This window comes from Furipterus horrens, unplaced genomic scaffold (genome assembly GCF_987537825.1).
Source record: "Furipterus horrens unplaced genomic scaffold, mFurHor1.1.pri manual_scaffold_10, whole genome shotgun sequence".
NCBI classification, from domain to species: domain Eukaryota; kingdom Metazoa; phylum Chordata; class Mammalia; order Chiroptera; family Furipteridae; genus Furipterus; species Furipterus horrens.
The window spans coordinates 40,217,164-40,235,939 of record NW_028327180.1 but is presented as its reverse complement, the minus strand read 5'-3'; the positions used below and the strand labels follow the sequence as shown (position 1 = coordinate 40,235,939).

The following is an 18,776-nucleotide window of genomic DNA, read 5'->3' as shown; positions in this document are numbered from 1 at the left end:
TCTTGAAACCCAAATCCATGCCTGTCATCTGAGCAGATCCTGGGGCCCTTAAGAGGATGTGACAGGATCCTCAGGTACCTTGGGGCCACAGGGGCTTCAGTGGTGGGGAGGAGCTTAAACTGTGTCTTCTTAAAGGAACAGAGGTTAGGGCAAAGAGCAGGAGTGCCTGGGGTCAAAGGCAACAACAGCCACAACAGGAATGACCTCACCTCAGCTCCATGCACCTTCCTGGCAGGACCCCTGGGATGACAGCAGCCCCCATTTTACAGATGGGGAAATCGCATCACAGAGAGGTAAACGGCACTCATGGTCCTGGGCTCTGGGTGGTGGGCCAGGGGTGGAGCCCAGGCAGGTTGGAGCCCTGGCAGGCTGCAGCCTTTACCTCAGGAATCACATTGGATATTCAGGCCCTGAGCCCAGGACACGCAAGCACCTCACAGTGGGAAACAAAGCAAGTGGGACTAAGGGGGACAGAGCCATGGGTGGTCCTGCAGGAAACCCTGCAGGCTGAGCAGGGGGGCTGTGTGTCAGGGGCTAGGTCTGAGGGCCAGGCAGTTTGGTGACAGAGGCTGAGGGCCTGACTTAAGGAGGTGGCTGTAGGGGTGACCAGGGGGGCAGGTGGCAGAGGGAGGCCTAGGGGTAGGTGCCAGGTGAGAGGGGAGGTGTTATACGCAGCTTGGGGCCCAAGCAGGCCAGGCAGGGGGCAGCATCCTCCCTCACCCTCGTCACTAGAGGCCTCTTGTTTGACCACTGACAGAGGGGACCGGGTTGGTGGCTTGCCCAGAGGGTGGCGCCGGCTCTTCTTGATCTCCATCTTCAACTTAGAAAACGTTGATGGCGCCTGAAACACAGAACAGGTGTCTCTGAGACATAGCTTAGGAACTGGGGATGAGTTCAGCTAATCAGTGCCTCAGTTTCCCCAGTAGGGGGTGAGAGACCCCCAGGGAGAGGCAGCAGGGGCCCCTGTGATTTCTAAATGGCACAAATGCTGCAGACCCCTGAGGAGCCATGGGGCCTGTTTCTTTAGCAGGGACGCTGTGGCCCATGCACAGGGACAGGCGGAATCCCTAGGCCCAGGGACCCTCAAGGGCATCCCACCTGCACTTCACCGGCTCCGCTCTCCTCCTCAGGCCCCATCAGCTCCATGGGGGCCATCTGCTCCTTCCAGGTGGGGCCCTTCTGGGCAAAGTGCTCAGAAGTCTGCTGGCAGGACACTCGACCTTTGTCACACGTGGCTGGGCTGGCCCATGGCACCACATACAACATGGGGATGATGGGGCGCGGCTTCAGCTCCAGCTCCTCGCCAGGTGCCTCGGGGGGCATGACATTGAGGGGCGGTGGCAGGGGGCTCTCCTCAGTGGCTTCAGGGCCAGGAGTCAGCACTGGGGGCTCCAGTGGGGGTGGCGGCATCTCCTCAGTGGGGAACTGGGTGGGGAGTGGTGGTGGCAGCTGGGGCAGGAGTGGGTGGTGAGGGTGCATGGGGCTCTTCTTCTTCCGGTCGCTCCTGGCCTTGGCTGGCCGAAGCTTGCCCCTCCTGTCCTCTGTGAGGAGAGAGGAAAGACCAATCACAGCTGAGGCCAGAGGTCATGCGTCCTCCTGCTAACCTCCTGGCCCAGGTGGAAGAAGCCCCCTCTGGCCTTCCCCAAAAGAACAGAGGCTTCGGACACATTTAAACCACCACCAGATCACTCTGGCAGGTGGCAGGAAACCAGCTGTACCCAAGCTTAGGGGGAGTTCCCACTCTCTGCATTTTGCAGGTGCTCAAAGAACCTTCTGAAATTAGCTTGATGTGGAAGAAAGAGATGTATCTTTCCCAAGGGATGGGAGAAGAGGCAGGATTTGTTTTACTTTTAGATATCTGAGTTTTGTATGTTTCTACAGTGAAAATATAGAACTTGTAGAATTTTTTTAAAAGCAAATACTCAAACAACAAATCATAAACAAGTAGTCACTTCAGTGGAACACAAGAGCCAGATGAGCCTGCAGGGTTTCTGAAACACCCTTCCTCTCCCAAGGACCAGTACTGGGGGGATTTCCTGACAGGTGACAGGGTGGGGTCGGAAGCAGCTGAGGCAGGTCTATTTTAACTGGGGGCCAGGGTGGGTGTGTGGTCGGCAGAATTATGGCCCCCAGAGACATCCACGTCCTAGCTCTGGGACCTGTGAAGGTGGAACCTGACACGGCAACATGACTTTGCAAATGGGATTGAGTTAATGGAGATGGTCTGGGTGGACCCAATGCACCAACAGAGTTCCTTAAAAGCAGAGGACCTTTCCCAGCTCTGGTCAGAGGGAGCCGTGACTACGGAAGATCAGAGGGACGCTGACAATAGAGGAAGGAGCCACAAGCCCAGGATGTGGTGCCTTTGGAAGCTAGAAAAGGTGGAAAGTGATTCTTTCCCGAAGCCTCAAAAAGGAGCCTGCCCTGTCGCACGTGGGTTTAGTCCCATGAGACCCACATGAGTCTTCTGACCTCCAGAACTGTCAGCAGATAAATGTATGTGGTCACTGTTATGGCAGCCCCAGGGGACACTGTAGGTGATGACCTTCACGAAGGCTGCTGCCCTCAGGGTGAGGAACACACAGCAGAACGGACCCTGCTCTCAAGGATGAAAGGACTGGCAGTGGCCTACCAGGGCCCAGCCCAGCGCTGGGAGCACAGCAAGCCCTGGAGCCCTCAGGCCTCGCATGCCCCATCTGGAGAACGGGCACAAAGCTCATCTGTGTGTCCCAGGCTCCCAGGGCACCAGGATATCACATAAGCAACTAGGGGAAACCAGGGGACCAACTATTCTGGTTGCCTGGGACCAAGGGGTTCCTGGACAACCCTGGACAAGCGGTTGTGCTGCTAACAGGACTCATGAGACCCAGGGTACCTGTGCTTGACAATCTCAGGCCGGGAAAGGACAAATGGAGGTCAAGGATCAGTTCCTCTCCATGGGAAACTGGTGACAACAGGAAGCGTAATGAGCTCTGGTTTGCAGCACAGCATCTGTGTTTTTACCTCTTGCTATAAAAATCTGTCCATATGTCATGCCTGTTCCTCAGCCAAAGATGACGGAACAAGTGCTGATGACCTTGGGTGAGGGCTTGTCACTTAACCCCTGATCTGCATTGACCTCAAGAAAGAATCAAGCAAGGACCCTCCCTGCCAGAGGACACCCAGCCCAAAGCAACCCCTCTCACCCCCAGTGAGGGCACTGCAGAGGCTTTGAGGAACCCATGTGGAGCAGCCCCGTCCCCTCCCCTCCCTGCTCCTGCCCTTCCCCATCTGCAGCTGCAGCCCTGCACTGGCTGCTGGGGCAGCCTGGGTTGTCTTTGGCAAGCATACCTGTGTTTTTCAAGAGCCTCCATCAGCCAGAAGGCAATGGGAGCCCTCCCCACCCTGGTCCCTGCCCTCTGATCCTGAGCCTTCTAGAGACACCAGGATTCTTCCCTCGCCATTGCCCCACCTAGGGGAGCTTTGAATACTCCCCAGGGCCGCCTCCCACCAGCCCCTCACAAGGCTTGTCAAGTTAACTGGCCAAGGAAAGCAAATAATAGATGCTCTCTCCCCTCCAGAAATGGACTTTTGATGGCTTCCTTCACCATCCAGCAACACAGAGAGGGAAGAGACATGGAGAGTGGGAGACGTGAAGGGGAGAGACGTGGAGCATTCCTCAGTCATGCCTGGTAACAGCAGCATGGCCCCCAGAAGTGAGCAGGAGGTGACTAAGGGCTCTGGGAGACCAGCAGCAGGGCAGTGTAGGGGCTAATTTACAGTACCAGCACAGAGGCTGGCCCTAGAGCCACCGTCCTATTTGTGTAAAAGGCACTTTTGGGTAAACGCTTTGTTCTCTAAGGAAATTCAATACTCTCCCTCCTTCTTCATAGTGCAACTATTGAATGGAAATCACGCTGCATCTGTCATCCTGACGATGGTGAGTCTGATTTATTCTCCACACTGAGACTCTGCTGTCAAAAAGGGACACATTCTGGCCTTTTCTTCATATCTTGCAGGCTCTGGGAAGCCTACTGGTGACAAACACCCAGAGAGCCCTTTAGGACACAAGCCCAAGGCCAGGAAGGACACCTGAAGGTTCAGGGCTCTGTCCTCACCATGGGACCTCCCCACAAACCTGACAGCTCCCAATCAGAGCCACACTGTCGGACCTCAGCAAGCCCTCTGCCTGCCAGAGCCTGAAGCAGTTTCCAAATGGAGCAGGGATGTCACATCAAAAGTGCTTAGTATCAAGGAAGAAAAAAGAAAGAAAGAAAGAAAGAAAAAAAGAGCCCTAGCTGGGTGGCTCAGTTACTTGGAGCATCGTCCTGCACACCCAAAGGTTGTGGGTTCAGACCCCGGTCAGGGCACATACCTAGGTCACACAAGTTTGATCCCAGGTCAGGGTGCATTGCATATGGGAGGCAACCGTTCAATGTTTCTCTTTCATATCAATGTTTCTCTCTCTCTCCCACCCGTTCCCATTTCTAAAATCAATAAATATATCCTTGAGTGAGAATTTTTTTTAAAAAAAGGGCTTAGGGTCCCAGCCAGTCCCCTCCCCAGCAGGTGGGGCCTCCCACCTCCTCAGGCTTGGGACACAGGCGGGCAGAATGCAGGGACCCCTCCCACAGCAGACATGCTGAGGCCCTTCTAGTATTATTTTTAGGAGTGGCAAGGATCTCAGAGTCAAGACTGCCCCCACCATTGGGTTTTATCAGTCTGTCTGGTTCTTTGGGGTCCCCCACACCTCCTCTATGACACCAAAGTTCTCCTGGGGGTGCACTGAGAGCACCTGGTTTATCTGGGATCCCAAGGTCAACTTTTGGTTGTGTGATCTGCCTGGGAGCAATACAGCACTATGGTGGGACCAGCCCTCTGCAGTCCTGGCACTGCTCCTGCTACCCCCCATCTCCCAAGCTCTGAGAAAGGACAGTGGCCGTGCCCAGCCACAGGTAGGGCAAGAGCCCTATGAGATGGCCACAGCCAGGCAGGAAGAAAGAGCTCCTGCTGTTCCAGCAAACCCGGATTGACACAGCTGCCTTCCTGCCTCCTGCCTGGGCCAGGGGTAGGTGCAGCAGGGTTAAGGGCTAGAGGGAGGCTGCTGGTCCATCCCAGGGCAGCAGCTCTTCCCAAACCACCAGCAGCAGGTGCAGAGTGGGGATGGGGCAGCCAGCCAGGAAGCAGACTCCCAAGGCCTACAGCCCCATCAGCCAGCCCAGGGCCCCTCCCACCCCCACCCCAGCACTCTGACATGGTCAGAGTGTGTTCTGTGTGTGAATGACAGCAAACGGTCTCCCTTTGCAAACACAAAACTATCGCTCACACCTGAAATGCTCTTTAGAACTTACAGCTTTTAGGGACATTAAGCTGGTATTAAAGAAGTCTGGAAACCACTTCAAAATCTTCCACTCATTACCCAACATGTGTTTCTTGTCACCCCTGACGCCGAATATTTATTCAATGTGTTCAGATTTGTCTTCTGACTAAGACCTCAAAAAATGGCTCCCAGGATACTCCCGACCTCAGCAAGGGTTCTCTAGTGGTGGCAGCTACGTCCAGCACCCCAAAGGAACCACTTCCTTTCTAGAGGAAGACCACCCCCCCAACAACCCAATTCCTCCTTCTTGAGAACAGAGCTTTGTCATGGGATAGGGACAGGGTGTCTGGAGTTGGGGAACACTGTCAGTCCTGAGCAGAGACGCCACCTGGTAACGGCCCCATCCTTCCTGGGATCCACATGGCTCTGGAAGCTGATAGAAGCCACAGCCCTGAGGATAGCCCCTAGGCCCCACCACATGACATCATACATGACACCGTGACTATCACTGGAATGCACACCCTGAAGCCCTTCGGGAAAAGCCCCTGGGGTCCTGGGATGAGACTGTTGAAGGGGAACGGGAGTGAGTACAGGTACCAGACAACAGGTGAGGAGAGTACCTGTCCTCCATGCCCCCTCTGCGTGGTTTGCAGTTTTGTCTACACAGTTCATTCTCAAGGGACAGGGAACATCCTGTTCAGATAGCAAGTGCTCCCCATGAGGCAGCCCCCCTGCCCATGAAGCCCTCAGTCCAGGGGCCCACCTTGGAAAGCTCATTATTAACCATGACAATCCAAGCTGACCACCCAATTGCCTTCTAGAACATGCACATTTGGTCATATTTTTTACATCCTGGAGCACACACATCAGTGCAGGGCCTGAAGGACCACAGTGCATGTGCACCCCTGTGCCCCTCCCAGCCCCGCCCCCAAACTCTGGGAGCCCCTAGAAGTAACCTGCTGCTTCCTCTCTTGGTTTTACTGTGCTTATTCTGTTATGGGCTGAATTGTGTCCCCATCCCCCAAATTCCTATGCCAAAGTCCTACCCCTAGTGCTTTAGAATGTGGCCTCATTTAGAGTCACTGCAGAGGTCATGAGTTCAGATGAGATCATCAGGGCAGCCCTAATCCAATGTGACTGGTGTCCTTATCGAAGGGGGACATTTGGGCAGAGAAGCTGGCAGAGGAAGAATGCCATGTGAATGCAACAACGGCACCTACAAGCCAAGGAGAAGGCCTCAGAGGGAACCAGCCCTGCCGACACCTTGATTGTGGACTTCTGGCCTCCAGACTAGTTTGACAGGAAGCTGTTTTTGAAGCCCCTATACCCTCCATCAGGGTGCTTTATCAGGCAGCCCAAGCAGACTTGAACACACCCTCCACAATCCACTGTCTAGCTTGATGAGTTTTCTGAACAGTAAGTAAATGGGATGTTGTACATACATGCCCCATGGGCACAGGACAGTGACCTTCACTGCTCCCATTTGCAGTGCAGGGTGTCCTCACCCTTGTCCTGTGACCTGATGGCCAGACTCCAGGCCTCCCCTGACCTCTCTTCTTCTAGCTCTCCCCCTCCATCTACATGTAGATCAACACTCCCACACCCTGCCGGGATCCTGAAAGGAACTAGAGAACCCCCAGATAATATGGGGGAAACTGTACCTTCACATGGGGGAGTTCTCCCAACACACATGGTTGAATGAATTTAGCAATTCTTCCTTGCTTTTCAAAAACGTCTCTAATTTTTTCGATAAAGTCTTACTTTTTGCTCGCTTTGTTCCAAGGTGCTTCCTCTCTGGTTGCTTTTATTTTAAATAGTATCCTGACAATGATGCAGTTTTTTGTCCATGGCTGGACTACAGGAATGGGACCTGGCTTCTGTGTATGGGGCTCACATGGCACATCTGCTGGACCTCTGAGTGACTCGATGACTTAGTCTCCAGATCCCTTTCTATGTAGGGGATCATGCCTATGGCCCAGATATTGCCGGCACAGGCCTCCTCTCCAACCAGGCAACTTCTCTCTCCACCTTGCCTTCGGACCTCCTGGGTGCACTGAGCAGACAGTTGCATGGCACCCCACTAGGCAAGCATGTGTTGGGCCATCTGGGAATGTGCCAGCATACAATGTACCCAGAAACTCTCCAGTCTCTGCCCCCATGAGTGCCTGAGGGTCCCCCTCAGGGACACTCACCCTGCCAGCCAGGGGACAGTTACTCCCTAACTGGGAAACTTAGCACTGGCCTGTGGGTCCATCAGGGTTCATGTGCCTGTCTCGGACTGTGACCCATGGACAGTCACCTCGATGTTGCATCCTGATGAGCATGCAACTCTGAGATAGGCATGGCCGTGCTGGGTTCACATGTCCCAAGACACAGCCATGAAGAAGGAAACTGAGGATCCAAGCAGAACCCTCTGGTGAGCTGTGGCCTGTGACTGGGGCCTGAAGTACCACTGCCAGGTGATCTGCCATCTAGGCCCCCAATATTGCCCAGTGTCTGGAAAGGGCCAGAGAGGAGAGGGCCCCTCCTCTACCCAGGGGAGCAACTGCTGTGTGCAAACGTGGGAGCAGCTGAAGCTGCAAATTAGAAAAATAAAGCCAGCCATAAAAAAGAAAACACTGTAAAACACAAGAGTGATAATCTTTAAAACGCTCACAAATTAATACACCATGGTTAAAAGGGCCCTCTGCCACGTGAAGGGCATGTTTCTGAGACAGTCCCCTCCACGACCTTGGTGCAGGCTCACCAATGTCTCACCACAAGCAGCAGGCTGCCCTCCTTCCCACCAGGGCAGATCACACCTCTGTTGTGGCTGAATGCCTGTGTCCCCTCAAAATGCATATGTTGAAACCTACCCCACAATGTGATGGTCTTAGTAGGTGGGGCCTACGGGAACTAACCAGTTCATAAGGGTGGGGCCCTCACTAATTGGATCAGTGCCCTGATAGCAGAGGCCACAGAGCTCACTGGCTCCTCCATGTGTGGCCACAGCAAGAAGGCAGCCATCTGCAGCCTGGAAGAGGAGCCCCACCAGAACCTGGCCACACTGGTGCCCTGACCTCAACTCCTAGTCTCCAGAACCATGAGAAACAAAAGTCTTGTTTTTAAGCCACCCAGTCCATGGTGTTCTGTGATAACAGCCCAAACGAACTGAGACCGCCTCTCCTCAGTTTCTAGGAGAAGAAGGAGTTTTCACAGCACCCCCTAGAATGTATATTTTTATGAAATGCCTCACCCAGCCAGGAAGGTGCATGAACTGGATTCTTAAAGAGCAGAGACTCTGTGGCCACAGTGAAGGCTGGCTCTTTATACCAGCTGGGGGTCAGGAAGGAGTAGGTGTGAGCACCAGGCCTGTCCTGCCCGCTGGGCTGTAACTGACCTTCGGTGCCCTCTGCCTCTCGGCCCTGCGGCAGCAGCTGTGGATCCTCCTCCTCGTCCTCCGGGTCAGCCTCCTGTGTGGCCTCCTCCTTCACACTCCCACCAGTCTCCTCCGGAAGGGCTGCCCCAGCCACCCCCTCCCCTGGCAACTTGGGGTCTTCCGGCTTGGGCTTCTTGGGCTGACTACGTTTCCGGTGAGACCTGGAGAGGGAGAGTCATCAGACAGGAAGCGGAACAGCGAAGGGGTGAAGTCCCAGGTCTGTGCTCATCAGAACAGAGCCCCAACAACCAGGATAGGGGAACAAAGGGCCCCCAGGAGGTGGATCCATGGGGCAGGGGTGGTGGAGGGAGAGAGGCCTGAGCGGGGAGGGCATTAGGGATGGTGGGGGCTGTGTCAAGCAGATGCAGATGACAGCGGGAGATGGGATGACTGGACCCACACAGGGCTTGAGAGCCCTGTGTGGTGGCAGTGGGGGGCGGGGAGGAGGGGGAAGGCCAGGGAGTGTGAACACAATGGAACAGCAGCTGATGGAAGATGCCTAGATGACAAATGAAACGAAAGGTGCACTTACGACAGCCCCGGCTTTTTGCTCTGCTCTTTCTTCCTCTCTAGATTTGGTTTCCTCTCCTCCTCAGTCTTTTTCCAGTGTCTGCTTTCTTTCAGACTAATTTGTCTAGAATGTAAATGTTAGGGAGTTTTTCTCTAGGATTGGTGTTGACTCCCCAAGATGCCTCATCTAAGGGCCTCAACTTGGGCACCTGCCCCCGTCTGGCTCCCGGGCTCTGTGTGCCTCTCCACACTAGGAGCTCCACGCCCAGGGAATGACCTGAACCCCTGCCCCTCTTCACCCTGCCTTTCCCCGGCCTCCAGGGCACAGCCATCCCAGAGGGATGTCACATCTCCACGTCTAGCCTTGGCTCAGGGTGAGGCAGTTCTGGGGACGGCGGGGGCAAACCTCAGCCCCCAGTGAGAAGTCAAGCTGAGGCTTCTTAGTGAAAGCAAGGGAGAAGTGGGGTTAAAAGGGAAGAAAAGAAAGCAACAAAGGGGGCGGGCCTGCAGATGAGAGGCCAAGGCACTCCTGCAGCAGCTCTGGGGAACCACGTCCTGGAGCCTTCCAGGGAGGAGACAGAGCGGCATTTAGACTCACAGGAGATGTGTGGTGCCACAGGACCTTGGGCTGGGCACTGGCACTCTCCAGGTAATGGGGGTGAGGCCCTCCCACATGGCTGCAGGCCCCCGCTCCCCTTTTGTCTTTTCCAGTCAGCAGCCTGAGAATGCCGATGTTTCCCAGAGAGGCGCTGGCTTCCTGTCACCCACGAGTCCTCCATGACGCCCAATGCGGTCAGACTCGGACATGGAGACCCTGCGGGGGTCTCTGTGGCAGCCACACTTTTGAGGACCAAGGAGAAGCAGGGCTGTCTGACTAGGGCAGGGTGGGGACCCAGGGAGGCTCTGAGGGCTCCCAGTGCTGGGACCCCTGCCCCCCCACCGGGGGGTGCCTGCAGCAGCAGGGCCTGACCACTCCCTGCCAATGCCCCAGCCTGCCCTGCTCTCCGTGCTGGGCTCTGGGGGGCCCCTTGCTAACTGCCCCTGAACCCTGACCTCTGCTGACTGTTCTCATGGCTCGGCTGCCTGACTCGAAGGCCCTGGTCTCTGTGGCTCTGCCTCCTCTGAGCCCAGGGTGCACCTGACAAGCCCCACGTGATGTCTGCAGCATGAACCACCCCATGACCAAAGGCGAAAAGCAGGGACATTCGGCGGCGGCGGGCAGTGGAAGGACTGAGCAACATGGGCAGAGGCATGGCATCACACACAGCATGGCGTGCAAGGGTCACTACGAAGGAGGCAGGGTGGGGGCGGGAGGGGACATGGGAGCCAGAGATGCTCTCCACCATGGCAGAGCCACCAGTGAATCCACACGGGGTAAGTTTGGGAAATGGCTCCCACGGAGACCGGCAGGAAGCCCCAGGACATGTCAGTAGATGCAGCTGGCTTTCATCACCAGCTGTCACCTGAGCAGGGGTTTCTCTCCAAGTGTGGGAACACTGCAGGCCACAGGGCTGGGTGCCCAAAGCGAACCTCCACGCCCCAAGCAGCACCCAGTAGAGGGAATGCCCTCCTATTGCCAACTCACCTGGCCTCGGTTTCCTGTAGCTGCCCAGTCCCTTGGAGCTCTTCCTCACCCTCCTCTCTCCCAACCCCAGAACCAGCTCCGGAGGCCACTTCTGACCCTGTCTACCCACTCCCAGGGCTGACCAGGGGTGTACCTACCAGGCCCCTATCTGTCCCAGAGAACCCAGGCCACCTTCCTGTCCCCCTACACTCCACTGGCTCAGAGCTCTGGAGCCCCCCAGTCCTAGTGCCAAACCTCCAGTCCCACTGGGCCTCCCTAATGCAAAGACTCCCAGAATGGGTGGGATGAGGTGGACTTAGGCAGAGGGCCATGCTCTACTGCGGGGGGAAGGCAAGTTGAGCATCAACACGCAAGCAAGTACCCATTCTGTGAATACATACACTGGAATATTAATGCAGGAAGAATCTGTGGCCAATTTTCCACAGACTAGAAGGAAGAGGCATCAACCAGGCACATCCTAATCACGTTCCGGCCCGAACAGCATGCCCTGAGCTACTCCCAGACATCACACCTTCCTCTCTTTTAGGTGTTTCTTCTCTTAGTTACCGGTAATTCCGTGGGTCTCCCCAACACTGCTTCCTTTCTTTTCTTCTCTTTTTTCCTTTGGCTGGCCGCCTCTGCTGAGCTACCAAGCCGTGCAGACACCTAGGGTGCGGCCATGCTTCCTGCTCCCACGCTCACCAGCTTCTCTGCCTGAATCTGCCACCGTCTTCAGTTGCAGTGAAATTCCATGTGTCCTTTTTTCTGACTCTGTAAATACTGTTCACCCATGCTGCTTGCATTTCATTCTTCGTTCACTCTTCCTGGAGTTAGTGACTGACCTTACTTTGGGGCTCAGCTTCCCTGGTTGTCTCCAAGCTCTGACGTGGTCTCCTACGCAGGGTGTCACACAGTCCTCGATGACATCCTTATCTTGAGATTGGTTTGGAGTCTCATTGGTTGGATTTGGTTTCCTTGATCCTGTGTCTTTCTTGGCTGATGCCTTTGTTTAGCTAGAGTACACCATCCAGTAGCTTCCTCAGAAAGGAGGGGAAACCTGGGATTCTGCTGATCTAAAAATATCCGTATTCCTCTCGCACATTTAGTTGGTATTTGACTTACGTACATACTTCTAGGCTACAAATTAATTATCTTCTGATTTTTGTAGCATTATGATCATTAAGTCCAATGCCATTGGGGTCCCTTGTCCTTTATGTTGACATATTTATTCATTCCAGAAGCTCTGGAGACCTTCTGTTTAACCCAAGAATGGTGATGTGCCAAGGTGTGCATAATTTTCATCCCCATGCCAGACTCTGAAAACTAAGTCTTTCGTTGCCAGGTAATGTTCTTTTCTGTTTTCCTGACACTCCCAGTGGAGGCTGGAGCCTCTCGATTAAGCCTCTGACCTGTTTTACAGGTTGATCTTTCTGTCCTGCCCTCTAGGGGGTTTGCAAGCTGTTTCCCAACCCATCTCTTATGTTTTCTTTGCTCTCATTTTAAGCATCCAAGAGCCATCTCTTTCCTCAATGTTTCTTTTTATAGCAACAGGTGCTTCTATCATTGATGTACAGCCACCGCACTCTGGGGAGAATGTGTGAGTTTTCCCCTGCTCATTGCCTCATCTCTTTCTGGGGAGCTCTGCTTTTCTTTTTTGTTTGAGACACTTTTTGCCTTTCGCTGAGTGTCCTCGGAGGTTTAGGAACCCTAGCTGAGTTGTGTGAGGGACTAAGAAAGTCACTGGTGGCTGTGCGTGTGTGAGCAGGGCTTGCTGAAGGGGATGGAGACAGAAACCCTGTTGCTTCATGGGGGACCCCCGATATCAGAATTTACAGCTTGTTCTGCTGGGCCACTCTGTGACCCAGAGAGGACCCTTACAGCCTCTGAACTCGGGGCTGGGAGCAATATGGGGATGGCAACCAGGTGTCCACAACCTCACCCTCAGGAAGGCCCCTTCCTCCTGTCCAGAATCGGCCACATTTGACTTCACTAGGCAGCAGGGTCACTGTTCTCTGCTGAGACATGTGGTGCAGTGGGGGGTGCCCTGAGTCCAGCAATTCCTTCCACTGCTGCCTTCAGCCTGCCTGTCCCAGGAGATGCCCGTATCTCCGAATCCTATACCTCTCCAAAGTTCCTCAGTACAGACTCGCCGTGCGCTGTCTGCTAGCCCTCAGCCTGAGTTTTCTCTGTACTGCAAAGTCAGGTATCACTTGCCCATCCTTTCCTTCTTTTCCAAGTCTTCTGCTGCTGCTCAGCTGTCCTGGTCCCCTCTCCCATTCTTTATCACTCATTTATAGTCATTTTAGTGGCATTTCAGGGGATGATGGAGATAAACGTGCACTTGTCAGGCTTCGTTGGGCAAATACCTGTACTAATATTTCCAAGACGGAAGCAGATGCCCTTGGACCCCCGATGACAGGAGAGGCAGAGGGGACCCTGTCCTAGGCAGTGGGCTCAGAGTGGCTCTGAGCCTGGTCACTGAGGGGCCCAGAGCACACAGTCCCTCTATATCCAAAGACAGGACTGTCAACTCTCACAGAACCAGCTTTTACCCAGGACTTCTGACTCCATGGGGGGAATTTGGGGCACCCTAGGCTGCTGGTGCCAGTGCAGCCGCTGGATCAGGGTGCAGGGGGCTGTGAGCTGTGCACCCCAGGCCCTTCTCCTGTTCGCCCAGCCCCAGGACATGTGCCCCCTTTCCTCCCAGCAATCCGTGCCCACACCAAGCGGGTGTGTGGTGTTGAGAGACTTTTGCCTTGGAAAAATCACAGAGGGTGATCTGGGGAAGAACACTTTGGGAAACATGCAGTAAGTCACCAGGGCAACAAGCTCCTTCAGGGCCCGGCAAGCCCCAGGGTCACAGGGCTGCTCCCTAAGTGGTCAGAAGCTCTTTCTGTGGTAAAGGTCTCAGGAGTCTAGTAGGGCCAGGGTGGCACTGGCAGGGGTGGGGTCAGAGGCACAGTGGTGTCCAGTCAGGAGGCACCAAAGGCGGTGCTGGAGCTGCTCTGGTCTCCTCATTTCCATGGTGATCCATGGGTGGTGGTGAGAGATGGTGCAGGTGGGCAAGCAGGGCCAGAGGGCTCTCGGCCACAATCAGCTGATGGCCTCGCCCATGGGTAGCTGGAGGTCATGGCCAGTAGAGCCAACAGGAGCTGAGGCAGGGGGGAACGGGGACCAGTGGGTCCTGGTGAGGAAGTGTGTTTCCTCTCTGTCCTTCTCTCTGCACTAGTGTGGCAGCAGCTACTCAGATGTTCTGTGTGTGTGCAGCGGGCCGAATGCACACCTGCTGCAACATGTGGTCGATGGACTGTGTTTCTCAACGTTCTCATTAGAAGTAAAAAGGAGGCGGAAGGAAAAAACAGTCTGCACGTAGAGAAGGGATATAAAAAGGAATGGGAGGAGGAGAGCCTGGCAGAGACCTGGCCTGTGCGAGGCACCAGATTCTATGGTGACCTGTGCCCGCAAGGCAGAGATCCCACCTGGTGGTGAGGCCTGAAGAGGCCACATAACAAGGAGTAGCTTTGTGCCCTGTTTGTCATGGGGAGGGTCATTTCATCCGACAAGGTTTAAGCATGGAAGATAAATCCATAGAAGGGTGATGAGAACTGAGAAGACCATTCTCTCACAGAGGGACCAACACTTGCCCTCTGCTCCAACATGTGGGCAGTGTGGGGGACTGTCAGAAAGGCTGGACCCTCTGTGGGGGTGGGGTGGGACCTGGCTGAGCTGGTCCGAGCAGGACCAGTGAGAAGTTGCAGGGCCAAAGGACAAGGTGAGACAGTAGGGGGACATGCAGAGGGGTGGGGGGCAGCAGATGAGCATGGAGCCCATCACGACACCACACCCTCTGTCTAGGGTAGGGGTTCCCATTCAGGAACGTGCCAGGGACATCTGTGGTCATCAGAACTGGGGGACCTCCTGGCATTGACTAGGAGAGGGCAGGGATGCTGCTCAGCACCCCACAGTGCCAAGACAGGCCCCCACAGTGAATGACCAGCTTGAGTGTCCACAATGCAGGGGGCAGGGGACAGTAGTTGGGGGGAGACACACAACCCTGATCTAGAATCCACATTTGCCCCTACCCCTATCTAGCCCAAGCCAACCTCCCTCAAAATAAACTCTCTGAGGCTCAGGGGAGCAACTCTTTCAGTGGAGACCAGGCACAGCTGGGCAGGGGCATGAAGGCCATGTACCATGGGCACAGGGCCAGGAAAGAAAGGTACAGGTAATTCTGAGTCACTGGCTCTTAGGTGGAGGGGCAAGCAGTCTTGGGCTTTGAAACGTCAGTCCCCCAATCAACCTTTTCAGAGAAAGACACCCCATGACTTAAAAAGAAAAGGGAATCAGTCTTATTTTACATACTGAAGGCTTTAAAGAAAATTATATCCTTGGAAACATGACTTAATTTGTTATTCAGTCCCACTGTCAGGATATTACAGCTCCCTAGGTTGGAGGCAAAAGAGGCTGAGGCAAGAGAGGAAGAAACGGAGCACAACAAGCGGGCCAGGATCCCACTGAGGGCCGCCTGGGATGGGGGAGAAGAGGGGGCCACAGGCAGGGAGGGGCCTGAGAGGAAACTTCCTCTGCACATGGAAGGTTCTGGCTAAAGCAAGCATAGCTGGCTGGGGCCCCTGGTCCTCTATTCCCATGCATTTCTGAAGTGTGCGCCTATTTATTGGCAATCTGCTCTGCTGACCAATTAGACTGAGTCACAATCAATTAGCCATTATGCAAATTCTGCATCAGGCTCAGTTCAGCAAGCTCACCCTGCTCAGAGGGATCAGGAAACACTACAAGAAGTTGCTTTTTGTGAGAACACACAGGAGAGCAGGAATTGAAAGGACAGACACAGAAGAAATCAGAAAGAGAGACTCAACTTCAGGTACGCTGTCAAGAACAGATGTGAAAGTATTCTGGGCTGATGGAACATTCTCAGTGAGAGGCCAAAGGGAGAGGAAAACGTGTGTGAAGCCAAGACTGCCCAAGATTCTGGATTCAGATGAATGCATTAAAAACTAGAGTAGCCCAGTCAGGGAAGAAGGTTCTGGATTGGGCATGACCCCTTGGCCAGAATGATTTTTTCCTCAGAAAGTGTTTCTGCAGAGTGTGGGAGTGCCACCAACTGGGCACAGCCAAAGGAAGAAACTGGTTGAGCCCCCACCTCCTCAATGGCCAGGCCCTGAGGCCAGCTGTCCATCATCAGAAGGGACAAAAGAAGCCAGAAGTGACTAGGAGGCTGCCAATGGAAAACCTCACCCAAGGCCCAGATCCACTGCTGCCTGTTTTGGTGTGGCCCACCAGCTAAGAAAGTTGTTTGTTTTTAAATGGTTCAAAAATAAAAAAGAATAATACTTTGTGACATGTGAAAATTATGTAAAATTCCAATTCCAGCACCCACAAACAAAGTTTTATGGGGGCAACCACGTCCATTGTTTATGGAATGTCTGCTGTCTTTGGCAGCTTTCGTGGAGCGGAGCAGTTGTAAGAGAAAACACCCACACTGGCCCTTCACAGGAACGCGGTCAGGCTGCTCTGGGCCACCCCTCCCTGCCACAGCACACCTGGGACCCCGTGCAGGCTTGCCGAACGTTCCTCTGAAACTCTGTGAGCAGCTCAGAGCCCTGAAAGCCTGGACATTTCCCAGAGAAGAGAGCAAAATAGGGATTGACGCTTCTGAGGCTGCAAGGTGCTGCCAAGGGGCTCAGTGCTCACTGCTGTCTCACTCCCAACAGGAAGTCAATTTCCTCCTTCTCCCAGACCTGCTACCCATGTCCCCATGGCCATGGCACTGATACCAAGAGGGCGCAAGCACTTTACCCTCACCTCCCCAACTGGACACCTGGCACAAGGCTGGGCAGCCACCATGTTGTCTTAAAAGGCGGGGGCGAGGTGGGAGGGGGCTTCATGAGATAGAATGGGGTTGGCAAAGAATGACATGGAGGGTCGGGTTTCTCAGGACCCACATGACTGTGAATCTGAGTAGCACATTATCAGAAACGCCAAAAGGAGCAACCAAAAGACAAAATGGCAGGAGCAGGTGGCCCACACAGACTAAGCGCTGGACCCTCTGTGCCCATGGCTCAAGCACGGTGCCTGCCATTACTCGGAGCCAAGGAAGGGCCCAGTAGTTCCAACACAAAGACACAGGGCTCTTTCACCTAGGGTCACAGCAGAAGAGGAAAAGGGACAGCATGTGCCATCCCAGAGAGGAAACCAGATAGCTGGAGGGCCAAAGGGCCAGCCTCCCAGGAGCTGGTGGGCAAGGAGCAGGAGGGAAACTGAGTCTAACAACATAGCCACTGCCTTGAGGCCCACCAACTGTGCACACAAGAAAGTCAGGGCCTGAGAAACAGACTCTAACTTGGAAGCAGCAAGATATGGAAAAGGAAAGAAGAAAGGAAAAGAGGGAGAGAAGGAGGGGACAGCCTACAGCCACCTGCCAGCAGAGTGGCTGGGATGGGGGTCACTTATGGTCATCAGCAGAGCCAGCAAGGGCAGCTCCTTGGCAACTCACCTTCGGAGGAGCTTGGCCTTGAGTGAGGCCCGGGAGGTGCTCCAGGTGTTGAGCTCAGGGCTGCTCAGGGCCGTGGGCCTGGTGTGGTCAAGCACTGTGAGGTCCTTGCCCTGTTTCCACAGCTCATAGCGCTCTGGCTGCAGGATGCGCACGAACACGTCCATGGAGATCTTGACCATGTCCTTCCGGCACGTGCACTGTGGAAGGCAGAAGAGAGACTCTCTGAGCTGAAGGGCAAGTTACCCTACACTAAAACTTGTCATGAGGTAGGAAATGGCATCTTCTGGTGCCAGATGGAAGGTGAGGCTACTGAATGCCCTTTTCTAAGCTATACTTTCCAAAGCAGAGCCTCTGGTCGACTACCTGGCACATGGTGCCAAAGAATGAGTGCAAGGTGTCCTGGAGTAGACACTGACTGAGCAGGAGAGTTCCTGTGTCCAGAAACTTCAAGTAAGTGCCAAACACATGGGATGAGGACATACTCAGAGTCCCCCTTTTGCTCTGAACACCAATTCCTCCAACAAACCACATGTTCTCAGAGCTTCTCCCTCCATGTTATAGTGTTGTGGTGGCCCCCAGGGCAGGGCATGTGCAGGAGGCACCACCTTACAGGTATCCTGGAGACACTTGACACTGGGGGAGTTGTGGGCCAGAGAAGCCAGCTAAGAATTCCAGAATCCAGGCTCTGACAGGGAGCCCTCAATTAGTAAGAGGAGCCCAGATGGCCCTGGCTTCCCGCTGACCTGTGAACAAGGTCAAGACCAGATCGAAAAAGCATTCTACTCTAAGGGGGGAGGAGAAACAGAGACTTCTGGTCTAGGGCAGGTCTGACAACCTCCATAAAGGGTCAAGCAATAATCATTTCAGCTTTGTGGGCCACACAGTCTCTGACACAACCCCTCAACTCTGCACTGTAGCTGGGAATCACCATAGATAGTATATAAACTAATGGCCATGGCTTTATACCAATAAAACTTTATTTACAAAAAGAGGCAGGGGACAAATTTGGCATAGGTTGTAGTTTGCTGGCTTCTGGTGTATGTTCCAGAGGATAGAGCAGCCCCTGGAATGGGTGGCAGACTTCCAGAAAAGGGGGACTCCACAGGGATGGCTGAAGCTGTATGACCTCAGGGGTGGCCCGGACCCTAGGTTGCTGCGCTTGCCTTCCTCTAAAGTAGACACAGTGCTTCCTCCTTCTGGAGGCACACATACCTGGGGATACACCTGTCCTCAGAACCATGACAGGAGGCCTCATGTAGCTGCCCTTCAGGGACACCTGCATGGCAGCCCCCAAAAGCTGAGGACTCTAGTGGCCACACTATTTGCCTCCCTGTCAAACAGGCTCAGAAGGAACCCATTTTCAACCATATCTACAACTCATTTCCATTTTAAATGCACAACTTTCCCTCCTTTTACAGCCTTCTCACTGTCACTGCCATTTTCTCAATGCAAATGAAGGAAACAGAAAGGA

General features: G+C 54.2%; 1 protein-coding gene and 1 long non-coding RNA gene across 3 annotated transcripts in view; one reads left to right on the top strand and one right to left on the bottom strand.

Annotated features, from left to right (window-relative positions):
• KDM4B (lysine demethylase 4B) overlaps window positions 1–18,776 on the bottom strand; it is a 135,802-nt gene that overhangs the window by 14,301 nt on the left and 102,725 nt on the right. The window contains exons 10-14 of one of the 2 annotated variants that reach the window (XM_090289413.1): window positions 17,306–17,502; window positions 9,250–9,351; window positions 8,679–8,878; window positions 1,099–1,541; window positions 721–841 (exon numbers count right to left, since the gene is read on the bottom strand). In XM_090289413.1, the coding sequence (XP_090145539.1) occupies window positions 721–841; window positions 1,099–1,541; window positions 8,679–8,878; window positions 9,250–9,351; window positions 17,306–17,502 (1,063 nt within the window). The remainder of the gene's footprint in view (window positions 1–720; window positions 842–1,098; window positions 1,542–8,678; window positions 8,879–9,249; window positions 9,352–17,305; window positions 17,503–18,776) is intronic. The other variant, XM_090289414.1, reaches the window with a different exon arrangement.
• LOC149999727 (uncharacterized) lies at window positions 47–4,270 on the top strand. Its single transcript, XR_016513530.1, has 2 exons — window positions 47–293; window positions 3,873–4,270. It is a non-coding gene; the product is annotated as an uncharacterized LOC149999727 (long non-coding RNA).